A 23,397-nucleotide genomic window follows, 5' to 3' on the forward strand; every position below is an offset into this window, starting at 1 on the left:
TGTTTGATCCAGGTCTGGACTGTGAGGGGAGAAAAACAGTTAATGTAAACGTCGACTGTCACTCTCTCTTTCCCTGAGTCCTCCATCCCGTTAACATTACAAGTCAGAAGACATTTTGAACTTATGCTCTCTTTCTGTCTCTCATGCAAACACACACACACACACACACACACACACACACACACACAACATACAGCAGATCTCAGCTCACCTTTTCTACCAGAGTTCGGTGGCCCGGGCGGTTTATCGGTTACTGACCCTGTGTGGAAAAAACAAAAACACAACACAACATGTACAAAGCAAAGAAAGCTGCTCTGGAGCTTTGAAGAAATGTTGTTTATCCAGTTTAAAAACAAAAAAAAAATGACTTACGAATTACCACCTTACTGAAAATAAATTATTTTGCAAGAGCTTGAGTCACTTAATAGCTTTCTTATGATTTAGATTTCAACTTGATTCTTCCAACTGAACGCAGAACACACGCCGACAGAAGAACACCACAGATTTCCCACTGACGTCTTGTCTTAGAATTAGATGCTCAGGTTCATCACAGTTTGATGAGCACATTCAGTTAGTACTTCAGAGGCACACATTGAAACATTATCTTAGTGCTGACTAACGCAAACCTGAGTGATCTAATACATCTTATAAATGATCAAAATAAAATTGTCGTTGGGTGCATGCAGATAGTTGGTGTCGTGCATGGATGCATGGAGAAAAAGAGCTAAATTAGAAAGTGCAGCCAATTACAATAGAAGGACAAAGGGGAGAAATTTTGTGTGAAGGCAACTAGAAGGAAATTTACTACCTGACAATCCACTTGTCGCAGCATGAGTTCCCATAAATTCATGGAAGTTTCCTGCAAATGTATGTGAGATGATTGATTCGGGTCATAGTGTACAGGGGCGTCTGAGCATGTCAGGAAAGGTTAATTGCTGTCAGCTGAGGGGGGAAGGGATTGTAAAAGAAAGAAGAGTTGGGCATGTTCGACCGTAGCAGCTGTATATCAGGTTTATTTTGCCCAGATTCTGGTTCCAGTGTCGTACATACCTTTGCAAGAAACAATGAAGATATCGGATCTTATGCAGGACAGAAAGGAGACCGCTAGAGATTGTGTTGTGCCACCAAATATATTTCAGTATTTCATAAAGAGATTTTTTAACCCTGTACAACTGAAAGTATTGACTCCTTTGAGTGCAGGAAAAGTTCAAAACTCCCCACACATGAGATCAAGAATAATTTCTGCATGAGAATTTATCAAACTTCAAACTTCTTCATTCTGAATTTAAAAAAAATTAAAATCACACTAGCATTAAAATGAATTTCCCTTCAGTGGAGCTGCTGCAGTCAGTCAGTAAATCCATGTGTTTTGGGTTGAGTCCAACTATTGGAAACTTTAAGACACAAATTTATGCTTTTGACTAATTGTAAACTGTCTTCAGAGTGCTTCACGGTTAAGGTGATGAAGGTGTTATTCTGGGTGATTCAAACAATCCAGTTTCATATGGTCCTGCTGCCCAGAGTGTAAACCGCACAATTTAGATGCTTTACAGAAGTACATATACAAATCTGATAATTAAAGGTGCCCTGGGGTCTTTTCTTGTAAACGACATTTATGTTTACATTTAGTTTTTCTTCCTGTATCCTAACATGTTCTACGTGTTCAGTGCTTTTTCTTCTGCAAAGTTTATTATTTAATACATTAAATTCTGCATTGTCTTCTGCCCTGCCTCTGTTGGCTCATCACTGTTGTCCGCTCTCAATCACTGGAATAATGTGAAACCTTCAGAGGGCTGTGAATTATGTTGCCACGTGCATGTGTCCTTGTGCGCATAATATAAACAAATCAGGATCCATTTTTAAATGCATAACAAGCACAACTGAAAGTGGTGGGAACTCTGCAGGCTGGCATGAAGTTACTGTCTAGTTAGAAACTGAGGGCAAAGAGGGCAAGTCGTAAACAAGATTTCAACAGCACTTATTTGCTGTTTCACTTTCTCAGCTGACAACACATTCGTAAACTGCATCAGTCTTTGTTTGGGATGAAAGTTTAAAGGTTTTTCTTTTTAAGATTTTGAAAATCACCTTATGAAGCTGCCAGGTGCAGACACATGCACATAAAAGACACTCCCTAGATCCAAAACATTGGTTTTATTATATCTTGCAGAAATAAAGAATAACTTGAGACCTGCATTTGTACGACATCTCAGTACGTTTTTCTAAATAGGAAAAGTTATGTGGTTTCCTGGTACGAATGGACACGCTCCATTTGTGAACTTGACTCATTCTGTTCGAGGGGCTCGACAGTTGATTAGTGGCACAAGTGGGAAACGCAGAGAAAAGAGGGAGCAGGAGACTGAGGCAGAGAGAAAGATAAAGAAATTGAGGGAGGAGAAGAGAGAGAGAGCAGGAAGCCTCTGGCTGTCTGCTGAACAGCTTCAGAAGGGCATGCGACCATTCTCACCACACTCTCCGTACAAAATTTGCACCATATGCTCTAGTGACTGTGCAATCCAATTCTGGCAAACACCCCCATGTATTATCTTCTGAGGGAAAATGATGGTGATTATCATAAAGTGTTCCCATCCAAGATGAGTGTGCAGAGGCCCGCGCTCTCTCCTCCAGCCTGCTGAGAGCACTTAAAGGGGGGGGGGGGGGGAACCTGAGAGGCCCCTAGATCTATGGCCATTAGCTGTCTCGTTGACCCTGCACCTGCTACATGCCACATGACATGTAATACACATGTGCCCGTAGTATGGAGAGACAGACCCTCTTTAACTGTAACCCACAGGCTGCGTTCACTCTTTATCTTTCATCAGCGCAGTCAGAGTTCCTGAAAGTCATTTATTTCAGATGTAGGGGTCAGTTCACTGATAATTCACCTAGTTTAAGTTCTGCCTTGAATGTGCTGCGTACTGTACTAATACAACCCATCCATCCTCAATCTCGTCTTTGATACGGAACCGAAGCCATAAATTATTTCCAGTTGTTTTTGAATTCTGAAGTGACTGAGAGTCAATTGGCCCAAACCCCAGCGCCTTGGCTTCCAAACACTCCCGGCCTCAACATCCTACAAATGCAGCCACCATTGAAGTTTTTACATGCTTGTTATGCTGCTTCTCAACTCTAATAAAGAACTGTCAGGACACATCCTACCCTCCTACCATGGTTTCCGTCATACAACCTGTTTAACATTACTCTGGATGCACAAATAAATGAGTCTTATAATTTCATATGCAACCTTGTACAGAACAAACTTTCAAGATTCTTTGTAAAACTCTGGACATTTCATCCACAGGTTTCCAGGCTGTTAGCCTCCCAGTACCTGAGCACACCGGGGTCCGGTTCTGCACAGAGGAGCCACTCACTGGCTTCCCGTCGCTGGTGACACACCAGCAGTAACCTGTCAGAGTATGGCACTGGACCTGCAGAGGCAAAAAGGTAAATCACACCAGAAATGACAATAGCTTTGTAACGTACATGATTCAGCAGAGGGTGAAGAGTTTCGGTCGAATGTTTGTCAGTTCGGACACTGAGGGAAAGTAAGAGTGAAAAACACTCATCTGTGGAGGTGCAGGGGAGATACCTGGGCAAATGTTCCGTCCTCGTTGCATTCTGGGATAAACATGGACTCCTGCGGTCTCCGGGCTTGTTCTAAAGCCTGGTTCCTCTCAACACGACACTTGGACTGACCTGCATCTGTAACGTATTGACAGGACAGTCTGTTCTCAGACACTGCTCACAAACCTCCAGCACTACTGTTGTTTTTTTACCGAAGACACATGTTCATGTTCAACACCACCCTGTTCACACCTGCGAGCTGACAAGCACCACCACAATTTACTACTGTTTGACCACTGAGCTCCGTCTGACATCTTAATGTCAGCTATAAAGGGAGGAAATGCAATATTTATTATTATTATCATTATTATTTATTTTTTCAATCCAGGCTTTTGGACCATTTTTCTAACCTATAAGTTTCCACTTCTATTTTTCTTTCCTGTTCACAATCAGCTGTGAAGTGATCTTAGTTTTCTATGAATGTGAGAATAGGATTCACCAGTCTGCCTACAGTATGTATACCTGCACTGTCAGGTGTTTGGCTCCATTGTGAACAGGTAGAACATTCACTCCTCTGTTGTATTTCTGGTGAAATAGCGATGCTCGTAGTATTGAACCGCTCTAATCATAATAACCACCGTTGTTGGATTAAGGATTACAAACATGAACAGGTTTTTAGCACCTGTGGTGATGGTTGCTCATGAGTCTGAAAATCAAACCTCTCCATCTACACTGGTTTTAAAAACCCTTCACTGCAGATATATCAAGCACAGACAAGTCAGAGACCATTTATTACCCCGTTCCAAAATGCTAAAACAACACATTCCCCGACAAATTACACTGCCATTGACCACTACTAGTGCCAGAGCGAGGCTGTGAGCCGCACATTGTTAGTGCTGAGGAGTGCGTCATGAACTCTACATTGATGTTTTTGAAATGTCAGTGGAAACTGAGCTCGTGTTTCTGCAGCTCTGATGAGCCAGACCTGTTCTCAGGGGACACAGATGGAAGTGGCTGAAAGGTCATAGAATAAAGTGGCTCGGCAGCAGATGGTCACCGGTTCACAATCCCATCAGCGAACTACTGTTTTTATTGCACTCACAGCTCCTGTGGAGTCGAGCTTCACGTCTGATTGTACGTGTATACACAGTCACACCAGGAAGCTGACCAGTGGAACCGCAGTCCTCCACTTTTGGCAAACCTTCCTCACCTTCCCCCTAGATAAATACAAGCTTTAAGTCATCTCTGGACCTGAGAGGAGACAGACATGTTGTCTCCTTCAGAGGGAAATACTGGCAGAGCCAGACCTGCGACATGGTTACATGACGTGAATATATTCAGTCTCACTTTAGAAACAAGGCTCATTAAATATTGTAGCGCTCATGTCAGTCCAATGTCCTACTGAAGCTTCTTATTTAAATAAGTCGGATTTATGGAAATGTAAAAACAACGTAATGATCAGAGGCTCTTTGCAGTGTCTTGGCCTTTTGTTTGTCGGTGCTTGTTAGTTGTGACAAAGCAGCAAAACCCCACATTCAGAGGTTTGTTTCTTTCTTTCTTTATGTTGCAAACAGTTTGAAAAATCTACACTTTCAGTTTGACACAGGACATAACCTGAGTGAACAAAAAGGCATCACTTTATTTTAGAGATTTGGATTAATGAGCTGTTTCATGACGTGTTGATTTTCCCCATGTTTTTGTATCCCTGGCTAAATAATGGATAAACAGCTCTGTCTGTTGTAACGGCCATAGTTTTGTGTTTGTTGTTGTTTGTGGTTGTTTGTTGTACCTGTTAACAATTCATATGCCCTGCAGTCAAATTGATCTGTTGTGTTTAATCTGAATCTCACGCACACCTCAGTAAGCCCTTGCCAGTCTTTGCCATTGTAAACAAGGATTGGTTCGTGAACTGCCTGCTCAAATAAAGCTGCCATTTCATTACAACAAAACAGGCCTGCCGCATCTGCAAAGACTGAGCAAGCTCTGCCCGGCTTTCCTTTCCTTGGCACACCACTGACATTATGAAACGAAACCACGTATCACCATACAGAGGGAACAAAATTCACTCCAAAAATGGATTTGGTTGGGACTGTTGCTTTCCCTGATGAACAGGGGGGGAGGGGGCTGAAAAAAAAAAAGGGGGGAAATGCCAAGTTCCAACCTTGACTCCAGGCCTATCAATCTCTGCTGTTGTCGAGTGGCTGGCATCCAGAGACTGAGGAAGTGTGTGATCCTGGTCTGTAAAAACTTACACGCCTACAGAGAGGCGGAAAATGAAAGCCATCTTCTCATTCAGTTCCACTTTCCTCAAACTTTCTGTTGTTGTCTGTGTTTCCAAACTGCAACCCCTTAAACACACTTACTGCTTTTTAAGTTTAGAGGACACAGTCTCGTAGAGAAGATCAGGTTATGATTGGGTTCAGAATTATTTTAACACGTCTGAGGTTCCTCACCTTTGAGCTCCAGGTCTCTCCCCTCGGATGTGGAGGTCGGTGCTGGAGCCACTGGCAGCTGATCGATTTTCACCCAGTTTTTACCTGTAAAAGTCACATGAAGGTCTGATGTGTGTAAACGTCACAGTACCAGCTTTACTTTCATCCACGTCACACGTCCTTTCAGACATCCTTCGTTAGCTTGACAATCATATGTTATACTGTTTCATATCATACCATATATAATGTGTGTGTGTGTGTGTGTGTGTGTGTGTGTGTGTGTGTGTGTGTGTGTGTGTGTGTGTGTGTGTGTGTGTGTGTGTGTGTGTGAGAAAGAGAGAGAGAGACCTTTGACATATCATTTATACCATGGACTGTCCATTTAATGTCTTTAGATGTACTAAACTATTGTGACTGCCTTAGTTCCAATACTGGATTTTGATGATTTATGCACAAATATGATGAGGTGCTTAATTTTTAATCATATTGATTCTCCAGGAAATATATTATATCACAATATATTTTGATGTTGTGATGTAAAATGACCACGATAAACAGCATGTTGTGAAAAAGACTAGGAGTCACATTACTGTCACAGGGTGATGGAGTTTTAGCACAGGCTGTTTACAAAATCCTTGCTGCAAATAAAACAAACAATTTGCAAACATGCACTTCATGAAAAAGAATATCATTGAAAACTGTCAGATGAATCATAGATGTGAGTTTCCTTGAACGCACCCTGACTGATTACTCATCGTAAAGACAGGGGCTGCAGGTATAGATTTAAATCCGGTTCAGCTCTCACCTCGACATCGGCCACGGTGTGCCAGTGTGAGTGTCTTATCTTTACAGCGCGCCCTCTGCAGTTCACAGCCGGTCTCATAGCTCCGCCCGTCTGAGCCGCACACCGGCTTCCCCTGCGTCCGTGAGCAGATGACCCCACAGTGACTGTCTCTGTCTCCAATCAGCCACTGCAATGAGAAACACAATAACATGTTAGCATAACAATGATGCAATACAGGAGAAATTTAACTCACCTCAGGTTTCACATAACGGGACAGATACATTTTAAGATTACTGAATTTAGAGCTCTTTTTTTCACTCTATGAAATATTGGTTTGTTCTTTCTTTTTGGCTCCTTTTCTTTCTTTCTTTCTAGTTTCCCTGTGTTTAAACAAAGGCTGCATTCAGCTGAATCTGAGATTATGCCAAACTAATGTACAAATTGGACTCATGGGTCATTTGCCCATTTTACTCAAAACATTTCTGCATTCCTCAAACACTTGCCGGCTGCTGCCTTCCTTTGTTTAGGCTACTGTAACAAGAGTGTGAGCTGCACTGAACTGAAGCTCAGCCTAGAAGCTAATTTGTCTAATTGGTGTTTGGCTGAAGACAGGTTGAACCTTGATTAAGTTTCAAAGGAGCCAAACCACACTCGGAGCAATGGGAATCCTTCTCGCTCTCTCCCCAGATCTTTACTCGTGATCTATTAGTGAGTCGATTCTACTCTACTGTTGGACGACGGCCTTCTCCCTGACAACAGTAATGGCTCTTGGCTTCACAGCTGCCTCAAATATATTTAAGGTCTAAAGGATTTCAGGGGAGCACAGACTCTGCCAAATAGATGGAGTTGTGGGTTGGTGAGGAGAGAGAGTAGGTGTGCACTGAGCAGCACCAGAATCCTCTGCTGTGAAGCGGCTCCGCGGCAGACCTGCGCCAACTCTTGTTGAAAAGGTTTCAACTATAAAAAACACACACACACACAAAGAACACTTGATGTGCCTTATCTCGTAAGCGATGATTAAAGTTTTGTGGCTGCTAAAACACCTGTTTAATAAAAGAAAAGGAAAATCAAGCAGTTCTGAAGTAGGAAAATACTGCATGGGAAAACTTTCTCAAATGCATTTTTCACCCAAGGGCTCTCAAGCAATTACCAGAGCGCTGGTTGGAGCTCTGAGCCCGACACAGGAGATCTCATTAAGGGCAGGTACGGAGGGAAGAAGGTGATGGAAAATGAGACGCAGCCAGAAACGAAGGGCACAGTTTCCATCCCTTCATTTGCCAGCTCCTATCAGATGATCTGAGGCCTTTTTCAAAATTATCCACAGTAGAAATGCATGTGTGCATTAAGGTTGCATGTACACAAGCACAGTTTCTCTCTTTGTCATTCTCCCACTGACCCGGAAAAAAAAAAAAAAAAAACTATTTTGAAAAACATCAAAAATGTTGCTTGGAGACAGATTCTCTCCGAACATATAAAGAGCAATCAGACAAAGTGTAGATGGTAACAAAGCCAAGTCACTGATGTCATGAATGAGCTGGTGCACAACTGGATCTCATATACAAATGAATCACCAGGAGTTTTCATCTCACATGCTCCACACAGATCACTCGAATGGCACTGCTGTACATCTGGCTTTGCTTCTGCGTTGGTATCATCATGAAGGTGCCAGGCATCTCCAGAAACAGAGAGAGTCCTGAATCCTTTTGTCTTTCCACCTTTTAAAACTGCCAATAAAATCATACTCTAAATATCTGCTGCTGGAAAATGTGACTTTGTGGCTCTGTAAGGCTGCACTTAGGCACAGCATGACTCTGAGCTAAATGCTCACATGCTCCCAGTGACATTGTTAATATGCTGATGTTTAGCACGTTTAATGTTTACCATGTTCACCGTATTAGTGTAATGTGTTAGCATGCTAACAAACGCTACTTAGCACTAAACACAGAGTAACAGCTGAGGTTGATGGGAATGTCATTAGTGACCTGATGATGGCGTTAGAGGAAAAGTCATGAGATCACCAAAGTCATTACAACGATCCTGAGGGGAACATGAACGTCTTCAAAATCTCATCTTAATCTATCGAATTCACAGTGACCAGACGTCCTGGTTTGTACAGGACTGTCACAGTTTCACGCTGGGTGTCCAACACTAAAATGTCCCAGTGTTCAACATTCATCATCAAATCGTCTCAGTTTTCACACAGTTATTATATTTTACTCTTCTTGCAAAGCTTAGATTGAAGTTTATCATGTTCTGACCCACTCAGTATAAAAACATAAACATGCACCATGTGTCTGTTGCTAGCTTATGAGTCATAGACGACTCAGGCACGCGTCACAGGCAATGATGCTGTTAGCTGTCACGCCAAAGAGACAACTGGTCTTTTCTAAAGAGCTCCAGGAGTCTTACTCTCTCCTTCATAAGGAACCCAGCAGTGAAAATGCTGTGTTCATGTTGCCGTGGTGTTGAAAGCTGCACTGTACAAAATTTCATAGCAATCCATCGAATAGTTGTTCAGATATTTCAGTTCGGTTCAACAAACATTCCTTGAGCCACGCTGCCAGTGTGGCGAAAGAATGATGAAGACTCGTTCAGCCGCAGCGGCAGCACACTTTTACTACTTGAATTTTATGTTCGTTGTCATTTTCTGGCTAATATCTCTCTCAGACGAGCTGGAAACTACACACAAATTCAAACTTGTTATAGCCCGAGTTACCAATCCAAGATGTGGTGAGGAAAATGAGACGCGGGTCAGAAAGTAATCTATTTACAGTCCTCTGTGGTTTTTGTATTTTACAGATACCAAACCGTTTCTGCCAGCTCTGACAGTTATGACAGTCATGAACATTAATTTCTAAATCCCAGCAATTTAATCAAAAACTGAGTCCAAAATTCAAAAAGTGAAAATCTGCCAATTGCTGAGCTAATATTAAACGTGTCCAATGCAAATGAACTGGTTTCAAGACTTTCTCTGGATCATTTTCTTCATATTAATGAAGAGAGCTGCCTATTTCTGGCTTATTTTAACACTTTTACTCAAACAGATGAAACCTCATTTGGAAAAAATGTGGAATAATTTCACTCCATAGACAGGATATTTAAACTGTGTCTGAAAACTGAGATTTTTTTTTACAACTAATTATAACATTAAGTCAACAGTTTGGGAAGTGTTTTGCAGTGGAGAAATTATCTTGGTAATTATCGTGGCTGTCACAGCTGTCAGAATAAGCAGACGCTCCGTTATCTGTAAAGAGCAAATATAGAGATTAGGCTCTTCCTGAAATAGAAAAAAGATAATGGAGCTTCAGTATCTGCCAGATAAAATCAGGAGGTGAGGTAACATGGTGGTCCGGAGTTTAAGAAAGTGTCATGGATCTGCAGGGTCACAGGTTAAATCCCCATGTAAAACAATGTCTCTGTTAAAATATCCAAGTTCCGAACACAGAGACACGGTTTTGGCCGCTTTAACTTCTCCAATGAAAATGTTGATACTTCAGTAGACTCAAAAAAAAAAACCTCGTACAACAAGGTGAAAGGAAGTTTAGACAAAAGGGGAATAATACTTTCAGGATACAATGGGACGCATCCAACTCGCCTAGCTGTAACAATATGTCCAGATCAAGCCAGACAGTTTAATGTGATTTCAGCCTTGGCATTGAAGCGCAGTTGAAAAGCTCTTGTCAAACAGCTCGGGGTAAAACTAAGTCATGATGTGCCTCTTTATGAAGACGTGCAGACAGCGAGGAATACATAGCACATCATTTCAATTTCAACGTGTGTCGTCCTCTTGGACACGAACAGTTCAGTAGTTGGAAGAAATTATGCATCTGCATTGTAGCCATTTTTCTTTTCAGAATCAATAAGTTTATGGCTATTTTGTTATTTATTTCATAGTACAGACAGTGGAGCTCAAGTGTAAGAAAAGAAAATAGAAGTTACATGTTTCTTCCAGCAGAAGTGGTTAAAAAGGAGTGGACTAGACTGAGCCAAAGTGCTGTGGATGGAAAGCAGTTTGTCTATGTGATGAACTGTTAAATCGGTAAAAAAAAAGAAAAAAAAAGTATCCAAAGAAAGCTATTCTATAAAAGTGATTTAGCTTTATTCAGCTACTCCTCCAGGTTAAGAGCCACAGAGTCTGGCCTCTGCCCACAGACTGACCTGTGCTCCCCATCCCTGACTCACAACCTTAATGGATGCAGCCTTTCTACCTCCGCTGTCATAATAAAGCATTAAATCACAGATTTTGAGACGACATTGTCCGGTAAAGTGGAAATAAACACTCTTACCAAGTCTCCCACATGTAGTCATTTCTTAGTCATACTGTCCCACACACAGACTCGTCTCCCATAAAGGTGAAACCAGAGACTCCGGCACATAAGAGCTTCTTTTACTCAAACTGAAGATTTAAATTTTAATAAAGGCAGGAAAATGTGACTTAAAAACAGTGACTGGAACATTTTGACATGTTGTTTAGCTTTGAAGGTGTCGATGGTGACACTAAGATACGTATTTATCAAGGATGGACAGAATTTAGACCAGACACTCATGAAAAAGCACACAAAGTAATTAAGTGTTGTAAATAACATCTTCACTTCTTAGGTGACTTAAAGGAATAGTTCCACATTTCAGTAAATACTACTACAGTAAACATGAAGCTACAGCCAGCAGATAGTTAGCTTAGCTTAGCTTAGCTTAGTGTAAAGACTGGGAATGGGGTGAAACTGCTTGGCCTGCCTAATGTAACAAAATCTACTGGCACTTCTAAAACTTGCACATTGTCATGTTATATTGCAGTTACTTAATCTGCACAGAAAACAAGAACTTGTGGTTGAACTGGGAGTTATAATCTGGACTGTATCTTGAGAAAGAAATGCAACTTGTTTTACACTTTGGTTTTTGAACAAGCATTAAGATATTAAGTGTTGATTAGCGTTAGAGATGCTGGTAGCGGGATGATTTCACCTTTTTGACGGAGCCAAGTCAGCAGTAAAGACTGTTTCCAGTCTTAATGCTAAGCTAACAGGCTGCTGGCTGTAGCTTCATATTTGACACAGAATGGTATTGACTTTCTCATTCAAGTCTCTGTAACAAAGCAAACAAGCATCTTTCCCAAATTATCTAACTATTCCCTTAAGAGTCGCTGCTAATGGCAGTTGGCCAGTGACTGATGAAAATTTTACAAGGAGCTGTGTATTGTTCTGTGTAAGAAATATCACGACATCATTTTTAAAACCCTGAAACACTTGGATAATTGCCAAAGAACAGTTTCAGAATATGACAGCAGTGGCAAAAACTAGAAACGAGTGTAACTTAATTCATGGAGAAAGAAAATGCTTTAAAAAGCCGAGTCCCCTGAAGAGGATATCAAATAGCAGACAATATACTAAACTGCGTCTAATCTAATCCGCTGACACCCCTCAGGGCTGATCCAGTGTCACAACAGTCTCTAAGGGACCATTGCTTTACATTAATTCCTCATGCATATGGTTCACATTTAAATCCTGCCAAAATAAAGCTCACTCACACCAGCAGCGAATGACACTGAGTCTGGATCACGTGGTTTCTGAAGGACAGCTCTCTGAAGCAGCAGGGGCCACCAGATGCGTGAGGTTTGTCCTTTAGCACCAGAGTAGTTTGTGGGCAATCAGCAAAACATTTGACAACATACTTACACTTTTCTGTGGTTTCCAGCTTTGCTAAATACTATCTGAGTTGTCCTGATGTGGTAAACCCCACCCATCTGGCAACTGAAGAAGTTTAAAACAAACACTAAGAGATATTTCCAGTTACTGTCTGAACCAGGTCTGTTTGACAGCAATCAGCTGCTACAGTATTAGCCAGGATGACGGGACCTGGCATTATCTCCTGAGGAAAAACAGCCGCCCCTCCTGTTAGGACAATAATGGCTGAGGTTGAGACCCACCCGGCATCCCATAATCAAAGTCAAACAAACACATCCAAATTAAACAGGCTAACATGTAACAAGAGCTATTACTGGATCTGCAGAGGAACACGCGCTGCTCAAAATAACATTCATTACCTAAACTCGCTCTTACTCCCCTGTTGAAGGTCATTATGCAAAGTTTTACATCGTAGTACAACAGGCAGCGCATCAAAGATTTACAGAGAGGCCTGAGCGCCAAACAACATAATGGAGTCGTGAATGGACCCCCGAGGGAATCATCTCACTTTAACAACCGCTCATAGGCCCTTTCCTTCATTTTCAAAGAGGACGAGGAGAAATGTATTTTCTCTGTCTTTAATTGACAGAGAAGCAGCTCAGATATAAATCCCCTGTAACACTGTGAGGACATGGTTTCCTCGTCTGCCCGATGGCCCACCAAGAGGGATGAAATCAAAGATGAGGCGACGGTAAAACACCAGGGGAGTTACACGACGGTTTGGTACTGATATCTTGACCGGGAAACAATGAGCACCGAGATTCTCACATTTAACAAGCCAAATTCCCCCAACACACACAAACACACACAATCTCTCACACACACACACACACACACATCTCAGCCAGAAGCACACAGAGCCCTGAGCTCTCTCTCCACCACTCATAAAATAAGTGAAATGCAACCCCCATTGTGCAACCATTACAGCATTAGCAAAATGGCCTTTTTTTTACCGTCACTGGCAGGGAATCTGTTCCAGCCTAAGCCACAGCAGTGGAGCAAGAAGAAAGAATAAGATTAGAAAATAATCATCTTTATATATGCATGCTTAACGGGCTGACAGAGGGGGGGTGGGGGGGGGGGCAGGCTCTGTGAAACACAACAAAGGTAGTGAATAAACAAATCTGTGCATTACGTCTACTAGAGTAAATGCAATTAAGATAAACTCTCCAACTGGTTTTATGTGTTTTATATAAGGTAGAGCTCGTTTCTTTGGACCGATTTCAAGTAAACAAACAAACGTACACAATATAAAGAGTTATCAGCTCTCTAGTAGGGAACAGGCTAAAGTATTGTTTAACAACATGTTAGCTGATTCATACACCACAGATGTAGTGACATGAATAATAAGACTGGACAAATACAAGACTAGCATCACATTCTTTTTCTGACTCAAATACTGCTATAACCCAGTTGTGAAACTGTGCCGCCGTGTTTTACAGAAGTGAATCTACTTGTGGACCTTCCAGCCAGCCATTGGTTTTCATATTTTTCCATGTGGTATGAAAATCTATTAGCAGACTTTTGAAACTTGCTCAAGTTGTGTAATTCACCACAGTGAACCCCCAAGTCAACATTATTTTTTGTCATGTAACACTGTCCATGAGGTAATGTAGTGCAGACTTAGATCAATCCACCGAGAAATGTATTACCAGCACATTTAAGATAATAGATTAGAGAGAATAGATAGATTCACATTGCACTGAAACTCATGGATTTTCTGGTATAGTAGGTATAACTCTATAACCTGCTTTTGAAAATGTTGTAAATATGTAAAGTCTACATGATTTATAGCCGAGGAGCTAAAACTTGCAAACCCTCTGCCGAGGTTCTTTTGATTTAGCGTTTGATGATGTTAGAAAGCGCAGCTGTGGTAGCATTGGCAGCTTGACATAAGCTAACAATGAGTCGTAATGTGCTCTCTGTGTTTCTTTCGGTAATGTGGAAGGTTGTATAAAGAGTCAGCTGTGCCGTTGGAATGGTAGAACAATACCGTTTATGAGCTGCAAAGAGAGATAAGGTTTCAAACCTGCAGTCAGGCCTTCCAATAATCTACATGTCATACTTGAGGCCGGTGTAGCATTTGGAAATGTACTGCTGTCGCTGTTAAAACTCAAAATTATAGTATACTGGTCCGCAGGCATTACAGTTAATTTAATACTTCTGTTTAGTTTTAAAGTCTTACTGCCAGATCTCTGAGTTTTCATCTCCAAATAACTGTAACTGAAGCATCTTAATGACTTAATAACACAAAAGTATTGGTGGTGCATCGTTTGGGTTTAATCTGTGCTTCACAGCAAAGTTCCCTTTGTTACTTAGAAATGATGTTTCTGGAGCGCCGTCTGTCCTGTCACAGAGGTCATGAAGAGTTAACTCTGATGTTCGCAGAGTGAAGGACAATCTTTATGCTGAAAGAAAAATACTGTAGGTTTTTTGCTGTGTGGTCTAATGTAAAACTGGAGGCAGAACAATACAAGTGCAGGTCGCAATACGCTCGTTATTGTGAAGCCGAATGATCCAAAATCTGCCGTTGATTCTCCTGATTGACGCATTGAAACCCACTGCAGTGACGAGCCTCTGCACTCTGCTCTAACAAGCCTCGACTGAAGCTTTTACCCTGACTTGATTATCACAAGGCGTGCTTAAATCAGATCCTGTGTAGTGGAGAAAAAAAATGTCTGCTGTACTTAAGTAACAGGAACATGCACCTTGACATGAATGACATCACTGCTTCTAAGGAAAAAGGCTCTTGCATGCAGGAGATTCATTACAGGCTGGACTACATGAGTGTGTGTGTGTGTGTGTGTGTGTGTGTGTGTGTGAGACAGAGAGACAGAGCTCTGTGTGCCAGCTCCTTGCTAACGTGTGATGGGCTCATTATCCCCTTTGGGCTCAACAGCAACAAACAATGCAACAACACCAACACATACATAAATACATACATATATGGCCGTCTAACGCAGCCCTGTGTCATTAATCACCTGGCATTTTTGGCATTCCCACCAGCCAACAAGTGGATTAGTCAAATAGAGGAAAAGGAGGATAAAAGTGAGCCAACCACAGAGGTAACAAGCCAATGAAAGTTGTCCACCAAAGTCGGGGCTAATTGTGTGCTGTTGTATGCTTTTAACGGGCCGAGGTAATCACTTTTGTCCGATAATTAGCATTTAGTTTTCAGGAAATCTATAAAGCGAATGCCATCCCTCACGCTGTTTCAATTAACACACTTTACTTAACCGTGTTATAAAAAAAAGTGGAGAAAATAAAAAGGAATGTATTAAAAGTTGTGCCCTTCTTCTCCTCCCACTTATTCCTTTTAAAATTCTAATTGGGTTTTGTCTTAAAACAGAAACCTGTAATCTAAGGTTTTCAAAGTAACCCTTTAAAACCGTTGTTGTGAGCTGGAAAGTGCAAAAGGGAGTTGGACAACTTTCACACAGGAGGCGCAAAGTGTGTGTGCCGCTCGCAGCAGGAGTGCGAGGATTAGCCTTAAAGCACTAAAGCGTAGTCCCCTACTCCACCATTTCTTTTTAATTTGACCTCTTAATGTAATTACTGTCATGTTTCAGTAGATAAAGTTTTGGCAAAGTAGTTCTTAAAGGTGACTTGTGGAGAAAGCGCAAAGCAATAACCTTTTGTTTTCATTTATCTCTCCCGCTGGGCTGAACCTACGAAGAAATGAACAGCTGCAAAAACCTGAGCTTCCCTTTCAAAATAAGATTTCTGTGAGTTTATAACTTCACTGAAGCGTCTGGCAGTTTGGTGTTGACTCTGCAGATTGAAACACAAACTCTGAACCGTAATCTACACGCTTCAAGACAGTACAATTGAAACATGTAATGGCATCATGGAGGCGTAAATGCTTTTCTTAAATGATTCTTCCTTAAGAGATTTTTTTTTGGCCACTCGGGGGCAGCAGAGACAAACTGTAAACACAATAGTGACATAAACAGTGATGGATATAATTGTCTAATATTCACTCTCTTATGTTTGTACTGAAATATGTGTAAAACAATGACACTAAGAGACTGTGTAAACTCATGTATGTATTGTTAGTGTTATGGTTATAAACTCCAGCAGATCTAAAACATCTGATAAGGAGCTGATGAAAAACATTCTCACACCCTGCTGAAATCAGATTTCCTCTTTGGTGATGGTCAGGAGATTAAATATGAGATTAATGAGAAGGATTACTTCCCTATTTTCCTTTTTGAAGTGGTGTAAAGAAATAAAAATGAAAGTGTGAGTAAGGGGAGGGAGGGGAGGGGGGGGTGTTCTTCCTTTTCGGAAATGGCTCTAAATCTGATTAACAACATTCCTTGTTTGTCACTAATGCTACATCCTGGCTACAGAACAGTCGACTGTCTCTGCTGTTCCCAGGAAGTGTGTGTGTGTGTGTGTGTGTGTGTGTGTGTGTGTGTCCGTGTCCATCACACATTACAATAGATTCCACACCACCACTGCACACTTAAGCTGGGACCACACTCTCCCATATCAAAGGAAATGATTAAACATGTGGCAGAGCAGAGGCTAATCTGCTGAGCTAGTTTGACAGGAAAGAGGAAGTGTTTCTGCCGTCATGATAATCTGATGGATTACAGAGAGGCATAACTCTTTCAGCAGGCAGTATTCCTCTCAAACAAGAGCCTGTGTGTGTCACAAACGCACTGAATTTACATAAAGCAAGTTTTCCCAAAGTGGAGAAGACAATCACATAAACCCCGACCGTCAGGAGGATCTCCAGGCAGAAACAAAGGTTGAGTGAAGTCGCGATGATCCATGTGCGGAGCTCACTGGCCTGAAATCCCAGAGCTGGACTTTGACTGCATTTCATTACACTGATTAGAAAGCACCACAGTTGAGCATGAAATCTCGCATTCATCAGAGGGAATTGACATATGTAAGCAATTTGATTGGCTGCTTGTGGAGTCACCCTTAAAGCCATCTGTCAGTGTCCTGTGAAATATAACTGGAGTCCAGGTGTCTATGTGAGACCTTGGCTTGTGAACCTGTGTGTTTCAGACTGTTTCTGTTAAAGAAAACCAAGTTGTCATTTAATTTCTTAGTATTCCCGTCAAATTGTCTCTTTTATTCACTTCGCTTAGAAATTTCCAAAATTTCTCAGAACGGCCACTAACAACCACAACAGAATAGATGTGACTCTTTCTGCCTTTAGTTGTCATATGGTTGTGAGGCTAACGAGACTAGCTCTGTGAGGCCCATCGTAAAGAAGTGCTTGATAGATGAACCGAGGAAATGGACAAACGGCATGAAAAAAGCATAGAAATAATAATCCATCCATCAGTCGCCAACATTTTCACTCCAGTAGAGCAAAATAACCCCAATAATCCCACTGTCTTTCAGATCATGATCCCAAGAGGATTCATCTTAATATGACGTTTCCTCTAGCACCACCTTCAGGCTGGTTTCATGCCAACTTTACACACAACAAACTTCTCATGTTACGACTTGATTGCCATGAAGTTTTCTTTCAATAGTCATGGCCCCCAGAGGATATATCCTTAGTTTGCCAATCCTAGCCTTTTTTTTTTTTTTTTCCTCACACCGCCATCACATGTAATTTCCACATGCACATACGAAACTGTATAAAACCATATGCTGGTTATGGAGCACATTCATGAGCCCCAGAGGAAGAATCCTTCTGAATTTTCTGTTTCCGTCTTCAGTTCAATAGAACTGTTCTTAGCGAGAAGGATGCACATTCATGCATATGTATGTTGTTGTATCAGTTTACAAAATCCCACCACCGTACAACAAAAGATCCCAGAACCTCAAGCTTCATCACCAGTAACTCTCTTTAGGGTTTTTCCCCCTAAGTGCCTAATCAGAAACTGCTGCTGAACAAAAAGTCAGGACAAAGTTAATCTAAAAGGTTTGTATTTCATGACTCTTCACAGAAGACGGTGATGCCAAACTATGACCTTATCACTTTGCCAAGAATGTTTTTCCCCATAAAGACTAAATGGAGAAATGTGCACTGCACATCTGCGTGATTATGGTCAACAGCTCTTCTTCCATGCATCTCAGCGGTTTGATGGTTAACGGACAAACCTTTCCCTCTGTCCTCTTTTCTTTCTCCCCGTTTCATGTGAAGGAGATTGTCTCCAAAGTACAGTACTCATCTTATTTTGAAAAGGTACTGATCACGAAGAAGCCTCTGTAATATATTGATAAAATCAGCTTTTAACCTCTTTTCTCTCATCTGTAAGAAGGCAAGATGCTTTGTTGGTCGTGGGCCTTTTCACATCGACTACATGCAGCTATTACTCTGAATATCTTCCCTTTTACCCTTTTTGTACATGAAAATTGTTCTGGAGAGCTGTCATTTGAGCAGCTGTCCCAGATACTGACGAGCACATTCCCAGCACATTGCAGGAATGGTTAGGATTCCTTAAAAGTCCAGTCCATTTGTTGCATTTCTTCATCATTCTTCATTATTCTGCTGCTGTTCAGTCTGATGAATGCAGACTGGCAGCAAAACTGCTGAGTTGACAGGTTTGAAAAGCGCTTCAGATGGAGGGATCAACCCAGTGAATTTGATATAACTAAATGATTGATATTGTCTGGAGTGTTTGAGATTACAGAACAAAACGTACTCGCCATGAGGGAGACTACTCCGCCTGTAAAGAGTTCGTCTGGATAAATGTCACTTGGGTTATTGCTTTACAAACGGATGCAAAGAGTTTGAAACAGAGTCTTTTACCAGGAAGGGAGGTTTAAAAGTAATTATGTTACTGGTTGCATTATGGGAAATGTAGGATCCAATGGACTGAAACTGAATCTTTCTCTTGTGAGTCCCCCAACTCGTCTTCTTGTGGCTTTTTATTGTCTTTTCTGTTTTTCTGCAAAAATAACTTCCTCTTGAGGAAAATAAAGATCTAAAGTTAACTAACCTACACTGCGTTTCCCATATGATTAATGTTATATAATGTTTGTATCCGGCGTCTAGTCGACAAACATGTTTTTAAAAATTCATAAACACTGTGAAATATTTTGATGTTTAACTTGAGTGGATTAAATCTGCTTCACCCTCTCTGATCAGTTTCTGATCCCTGATCAGATTTGCCTGCATTCTTCTCGACAATCACCAGATAACAAATGTGAACTTCAAGTCTAAGGGGAAACAGAAAGTGATATGGGTTTATCAGTCTAGAAAAATAAATTGTATTCAGCCACTAATGCAGGAGGAAAGCTGATGTCTCTGCTGCTTCTGGAAGAATCCAATGATTCACCAAAACCTGGAGAAGTCCCTGACCTCCATTCCTTTGTGCACTGTAAGCATAACTAGGAGTCACTGGCCGACCATACAACAGTCACCCACAGGCACCTGCACCCATACGTTACATGCAGAGCCCTCACACCTGCACCGTGACTCTGATCTACCTCAGGCCAATAAAAAGGCTTTCCTGCTTTTGAACCAGGGCTCTGAAGGCATGTGTTCTTGGCTGCTTCACCACTCAGGCCTGTTTGTTTGTTTGTCTGTTTGTTTATGAGTCTTCACTGATGCTGTCTCTAAAGTATGCAGGTTGACTGATCATCACGTCCCAACCGCAGCGCTAACAGGTTGATTTGATGAAGGGGATTAAGGGTAGAAGGGGTAAACGTGGATGGCATTCTCATTTGTTCGCCTCAGTTTGTGAACACACGTGTGTCGTCGTCGCCCCCCGGGCAAAAAACCTTGTGGAAATGAGACTCTGTCTGTCCACCACCTGCCTCATTAGACAGATCATGCCCGGTACTAAGGACCAGAAAAGCTGCAAAATATCTTGCTGCAGTCATTACGAAGCGCAATTAGACGTGAACCTTAATCCTCTTAGACTCTAAAGAAAACATCATTTACAGCCTTGTCACTTTGCACGTGGAAGGTTATGCAGAGACGGTGTTGGAGCTTCCATCATTAACTGTCATCACACCTCCTTTTCATTTTGAGTGGTGCTGTCCTCCCACCAGCTGATGACCGAATGACTGAAACAGTAAAGGACACCTCATCACAGTTAAACTCAGAGAGGGAAAGACAGACGTATCTGAGCGGCACAAACAGCAACAATCACAAGGAAAAACAGTTTGAATCGTCTGAAGCTTTGTTAGGAGCCCAATTACTCGTATTCCCCAGCTCTGAGAAAAGTTGGACTCGTGCACTTATTGCATCATGGAGCCTCGGGGGGGGGTGAGAAAGGAGAAGTGCTATGCGGTGAAGTTAGCTCCGGCTTTCACCCCTGATATCAACGTGGAAAGTGGGGGTGTGAATTCTGGTGTTACAGCAGCTGTGAGCAATGTTAAAAGTATCTACTGCGGTGCGAGTGGGGGTGTGCAGCGGGCCGAGTGAGTGTGACTGTTCCTCCTCGCTGCCTAATCCAGGCCAGGAGGAGGATGAAGTGGATGCAGAGGGTTTAATTTGACTGGGGGTTAAAACCGACAGAGATGCTACGATTGTTCCCTGAGCCTCGCACAAATGTTCAGCATTTTATTGCTCTCGTGAAAAGCTTTCGTCTGCCTTGTGTTCTGTTACTGAGGACTGAAAAAACTTATTTCGCAGCGACCGCTCTGTATGTTGGAGTTTATCCAGTGTGGTTTTGAAAGGGTTTCCTTCGGCAGGGGGTGATAGTTTTTTCAGGCTGCAGAGGAGCATGAAATCCTTAAACAAGAAGAAAGAAAGAAGGAAAGCGAGACATCTCTTATTGATTAGTCCAATAAATCACATTTCTTCTGGTTTCCTAAACATCCTGGCACTTGTTGTGTTATCCAGTGTGGCTGACCGCAGATCTGCCACCTGAATCAGCCACACCAGGCGCACTGTGCATGACAGTGAAAACCACACACGCCACTTGGATCTCTTCATAATTTGGCCAATAGGAAAAACAATAATAAATCCCAAAAAACAAAGAAGTGATTACGCAAACTATAAATTCCCTGTGACTTTCTCCATAGAACAGCCTTGACCACAGTGTGTTGTGTGTGGGGGTGGGGGGGCTTAAAGGACATTGTGAAATAGTTCCAGTCTGTGAGACGGTGTTACATATTCACCACCACCCCCCCACACCCCCCGAAATATCTTCCCCCCTGACCACAAATAATATTACTGTGAAGTGAAACAGTGCTGTTCTCCTCCACTTCACATCACTTATTTCCCTCTCAGCCTGGACACTGCTATAGTTGTAAAAAAAAAAAAAAAAAAGCTCAAACACGAGAGAGAACAAATAAAGTAGTGTGTGTGTGTGTGTGTGTGTGTGTGTGTGTGTGTGTGTGTGAGAGAGAGAGAGAGAGGGAGTTTAAAGAAAGAGAGATGGAGAGACGTGACAGTGACAAAGATCTGTCCTAGAAAAGAAGAGGGGGCTGGAGGAGGGATGCTGTGGAGGAGGAAATGCTGAGTGGACTCTGGTCAGTGTGAAGAGAATAACACTCATTTATATTCCTTATAAAAGAGCTTTTTTTAATCACGTCTTACACTGTGATTTCACCAACGTAAATTAAACTCAAACCAGAAGTGGAGACAGTGGATTGAGGTGTGTTACAGCACATCTAACCCACCTGGAGGACACGTCTGTCTACAGTCTCTCTCTCTCTCTCTCTCTCTCTCTCTCTCTCTCTCTCTCTCTCCAATGACTCAATAAGAAAATTGTCAAAAATAACAAAACAGGCAAGATGTCATTTTCTGGAAGAGTGAGATCAGGCAAATGAAAACAACACAGACCTTGAATGTTTGTCGGTGATAGTTTGTGGTTTCTGCCTCATAAACAGCATCATTCATTGCTTTATTGCAGCAGCAGCATTTCTTTACTTGATCGGCCATTAATTGGTGATTTAATTTGTGTATCGGACGAATTTATTCATGTCCCACCCCCACAACGTGTCATGCTGGAGTCGCTCAGTTTCAGTTTGGAAAGTCCTTGAATTTGATACCAGTTGTTGACTTTATTGATTTCTTTGTAGGACTCGTCATACCAGGGTCCACTTACAGGTTACCCCTCAGTTCACAACTGGTCTGGGTCAAAATGGAGTTATGAATGGTCTGGTGGGGTTGCATATAGGCTTCTACATTTCCGCGCTGTATTTCCAATATTATGTGTTTAATTATCTGCACTTTCTATCATAAGAAGACATGCCAGCATTATTTCTACTTTTTATCTCTTCTATTTAACAAAGCAGTAAGTCATGCATAAGTATCGGCCGGTAGCCAATAGTTTTAAAAAGGTTAAATTCATCGCTAATCTGCAGTTTGATCAATAACGCAGTGTAAAACTGGGGACAGTAGGCTATCACTTGTGTAATCGATCCCCGGGGGATGACTGTGATCCAGCAGACACACAGGTATGTACTCACCCGGGAACCAGGCTTCTGTGCGGAGACTTGAGGCAGGTAACAGAGCAACAGAGGCGCCAAAAAGTGAAGAAGGGTGAAGATCAGAAAACTTGACAATAACATAATTGCGCGTCGGTGAGCGCGGAGCAGGGAGCGGCAGGTAGGCTGAGCGCTCAGTGTCGCTCTGTCACACTGATGATCAACAGGTCCAAGCCGTGAGAGAATCAAACGCTCCTTCACTCTCTCCACTCTGTTCTCCTTTGTCTACTTCTCCAGTAACTTTTCACAGCGCCGCGCGTGGGATGACAAATCATGACTCGGCGGTGACCATCGTGATCGGTTTTATCCACTGCGGGAGAATCAGCTGTTCATCGCGGCTTCCACAGGTTGAGTCGCGCCTGTATCCATTGCAACTTCATTTAAAAGCAAAGGCGTGAGCAGCAGCGCTGACTGACACCTCAGCCGTCCAATAACAGCGAGGCTCGGCGTTGAGGCCACGCCCACCGCAAACTGGTCCAAGATGAACCCTCCGCAGAGGAGAAAAAAGGCTGCTGTGGTCGGAGAAGAGAGAGAGAGAGGAGCAGGAGACCCGGCAGCTGCAGGGACACTCAGTGTATTA

The 23,397-nt window shown here is 42.1% G+C and overlaps 1 protein-coding gene across 6 annotated transcripts in view; it reads right to left on the minus strand.

Moving 5' to 3' along the window:
* The window catches only part of smoc1 (SPARC related modular calcium binding 1), a 44,674-nt gene extending 21,502 nt beyond the window's left edge, over positions 1 to 23,172 (minus strand). For 4 of the 6 annotated variants that reach the window (XM_022766081.1, XM_022766080.1, XM_022766078.1 and 1 more), the window contains exons 1-7: positions 22,800 to 23,172; positions 6,799 to 6,964; positions 6,015 to 6,098; positions 3,587 to 3,699; positions 3,326 to 3,425; positions 809 to 859; positions 212 to 259 (exon numbers count right to left, since the gene is read on the minus strand). In XM_022766081.1, coding sequence (XP_022621802.1) covers positions 212 to 259; positions 809 to 859; positions 3,326 to 3,425; positions 3,587 to 3,699; positions 6,015 to 6,098; positions 6,799 to 6,964; positions 22,800 to 22,901 — 664 coding nt within the window. In that variant the 5' untranslated portion in view covers positions 22,902 to 23,172. The remainder of the gene's footprint in view (positions 1 to 211; positions 260 to 808; positions 860 to 3,325; positions 3,426 to 3,586; positions 3,700 to 6,014; positions 6,099 to 6,798; positions 6,965 to 22,799) is intronic. The other 2 variants (XM_022766083.1, XM_022766082.1) reach the window with 1 other exon arrangement.
* Between the last annotated feature and the right edge of the window lie 225 nt (positions 23,173 to 23,397).

This window comes from Seriola dumerili, unplaced genomic scaffold, assembly GCF_002260705.1.
Source record: "Seriola dumerili isolate Sdu_G_001 unplaced genomic scaffold, Sdu_1.0 BDQW01000811.1, whole genome shotgun sequence".
Lineage (NCBI taxonomy): Eukaryota > Metazoa > Chordata > Actinopteri > Carangiformes > Carangidae > Seriola > Seriola dumerili.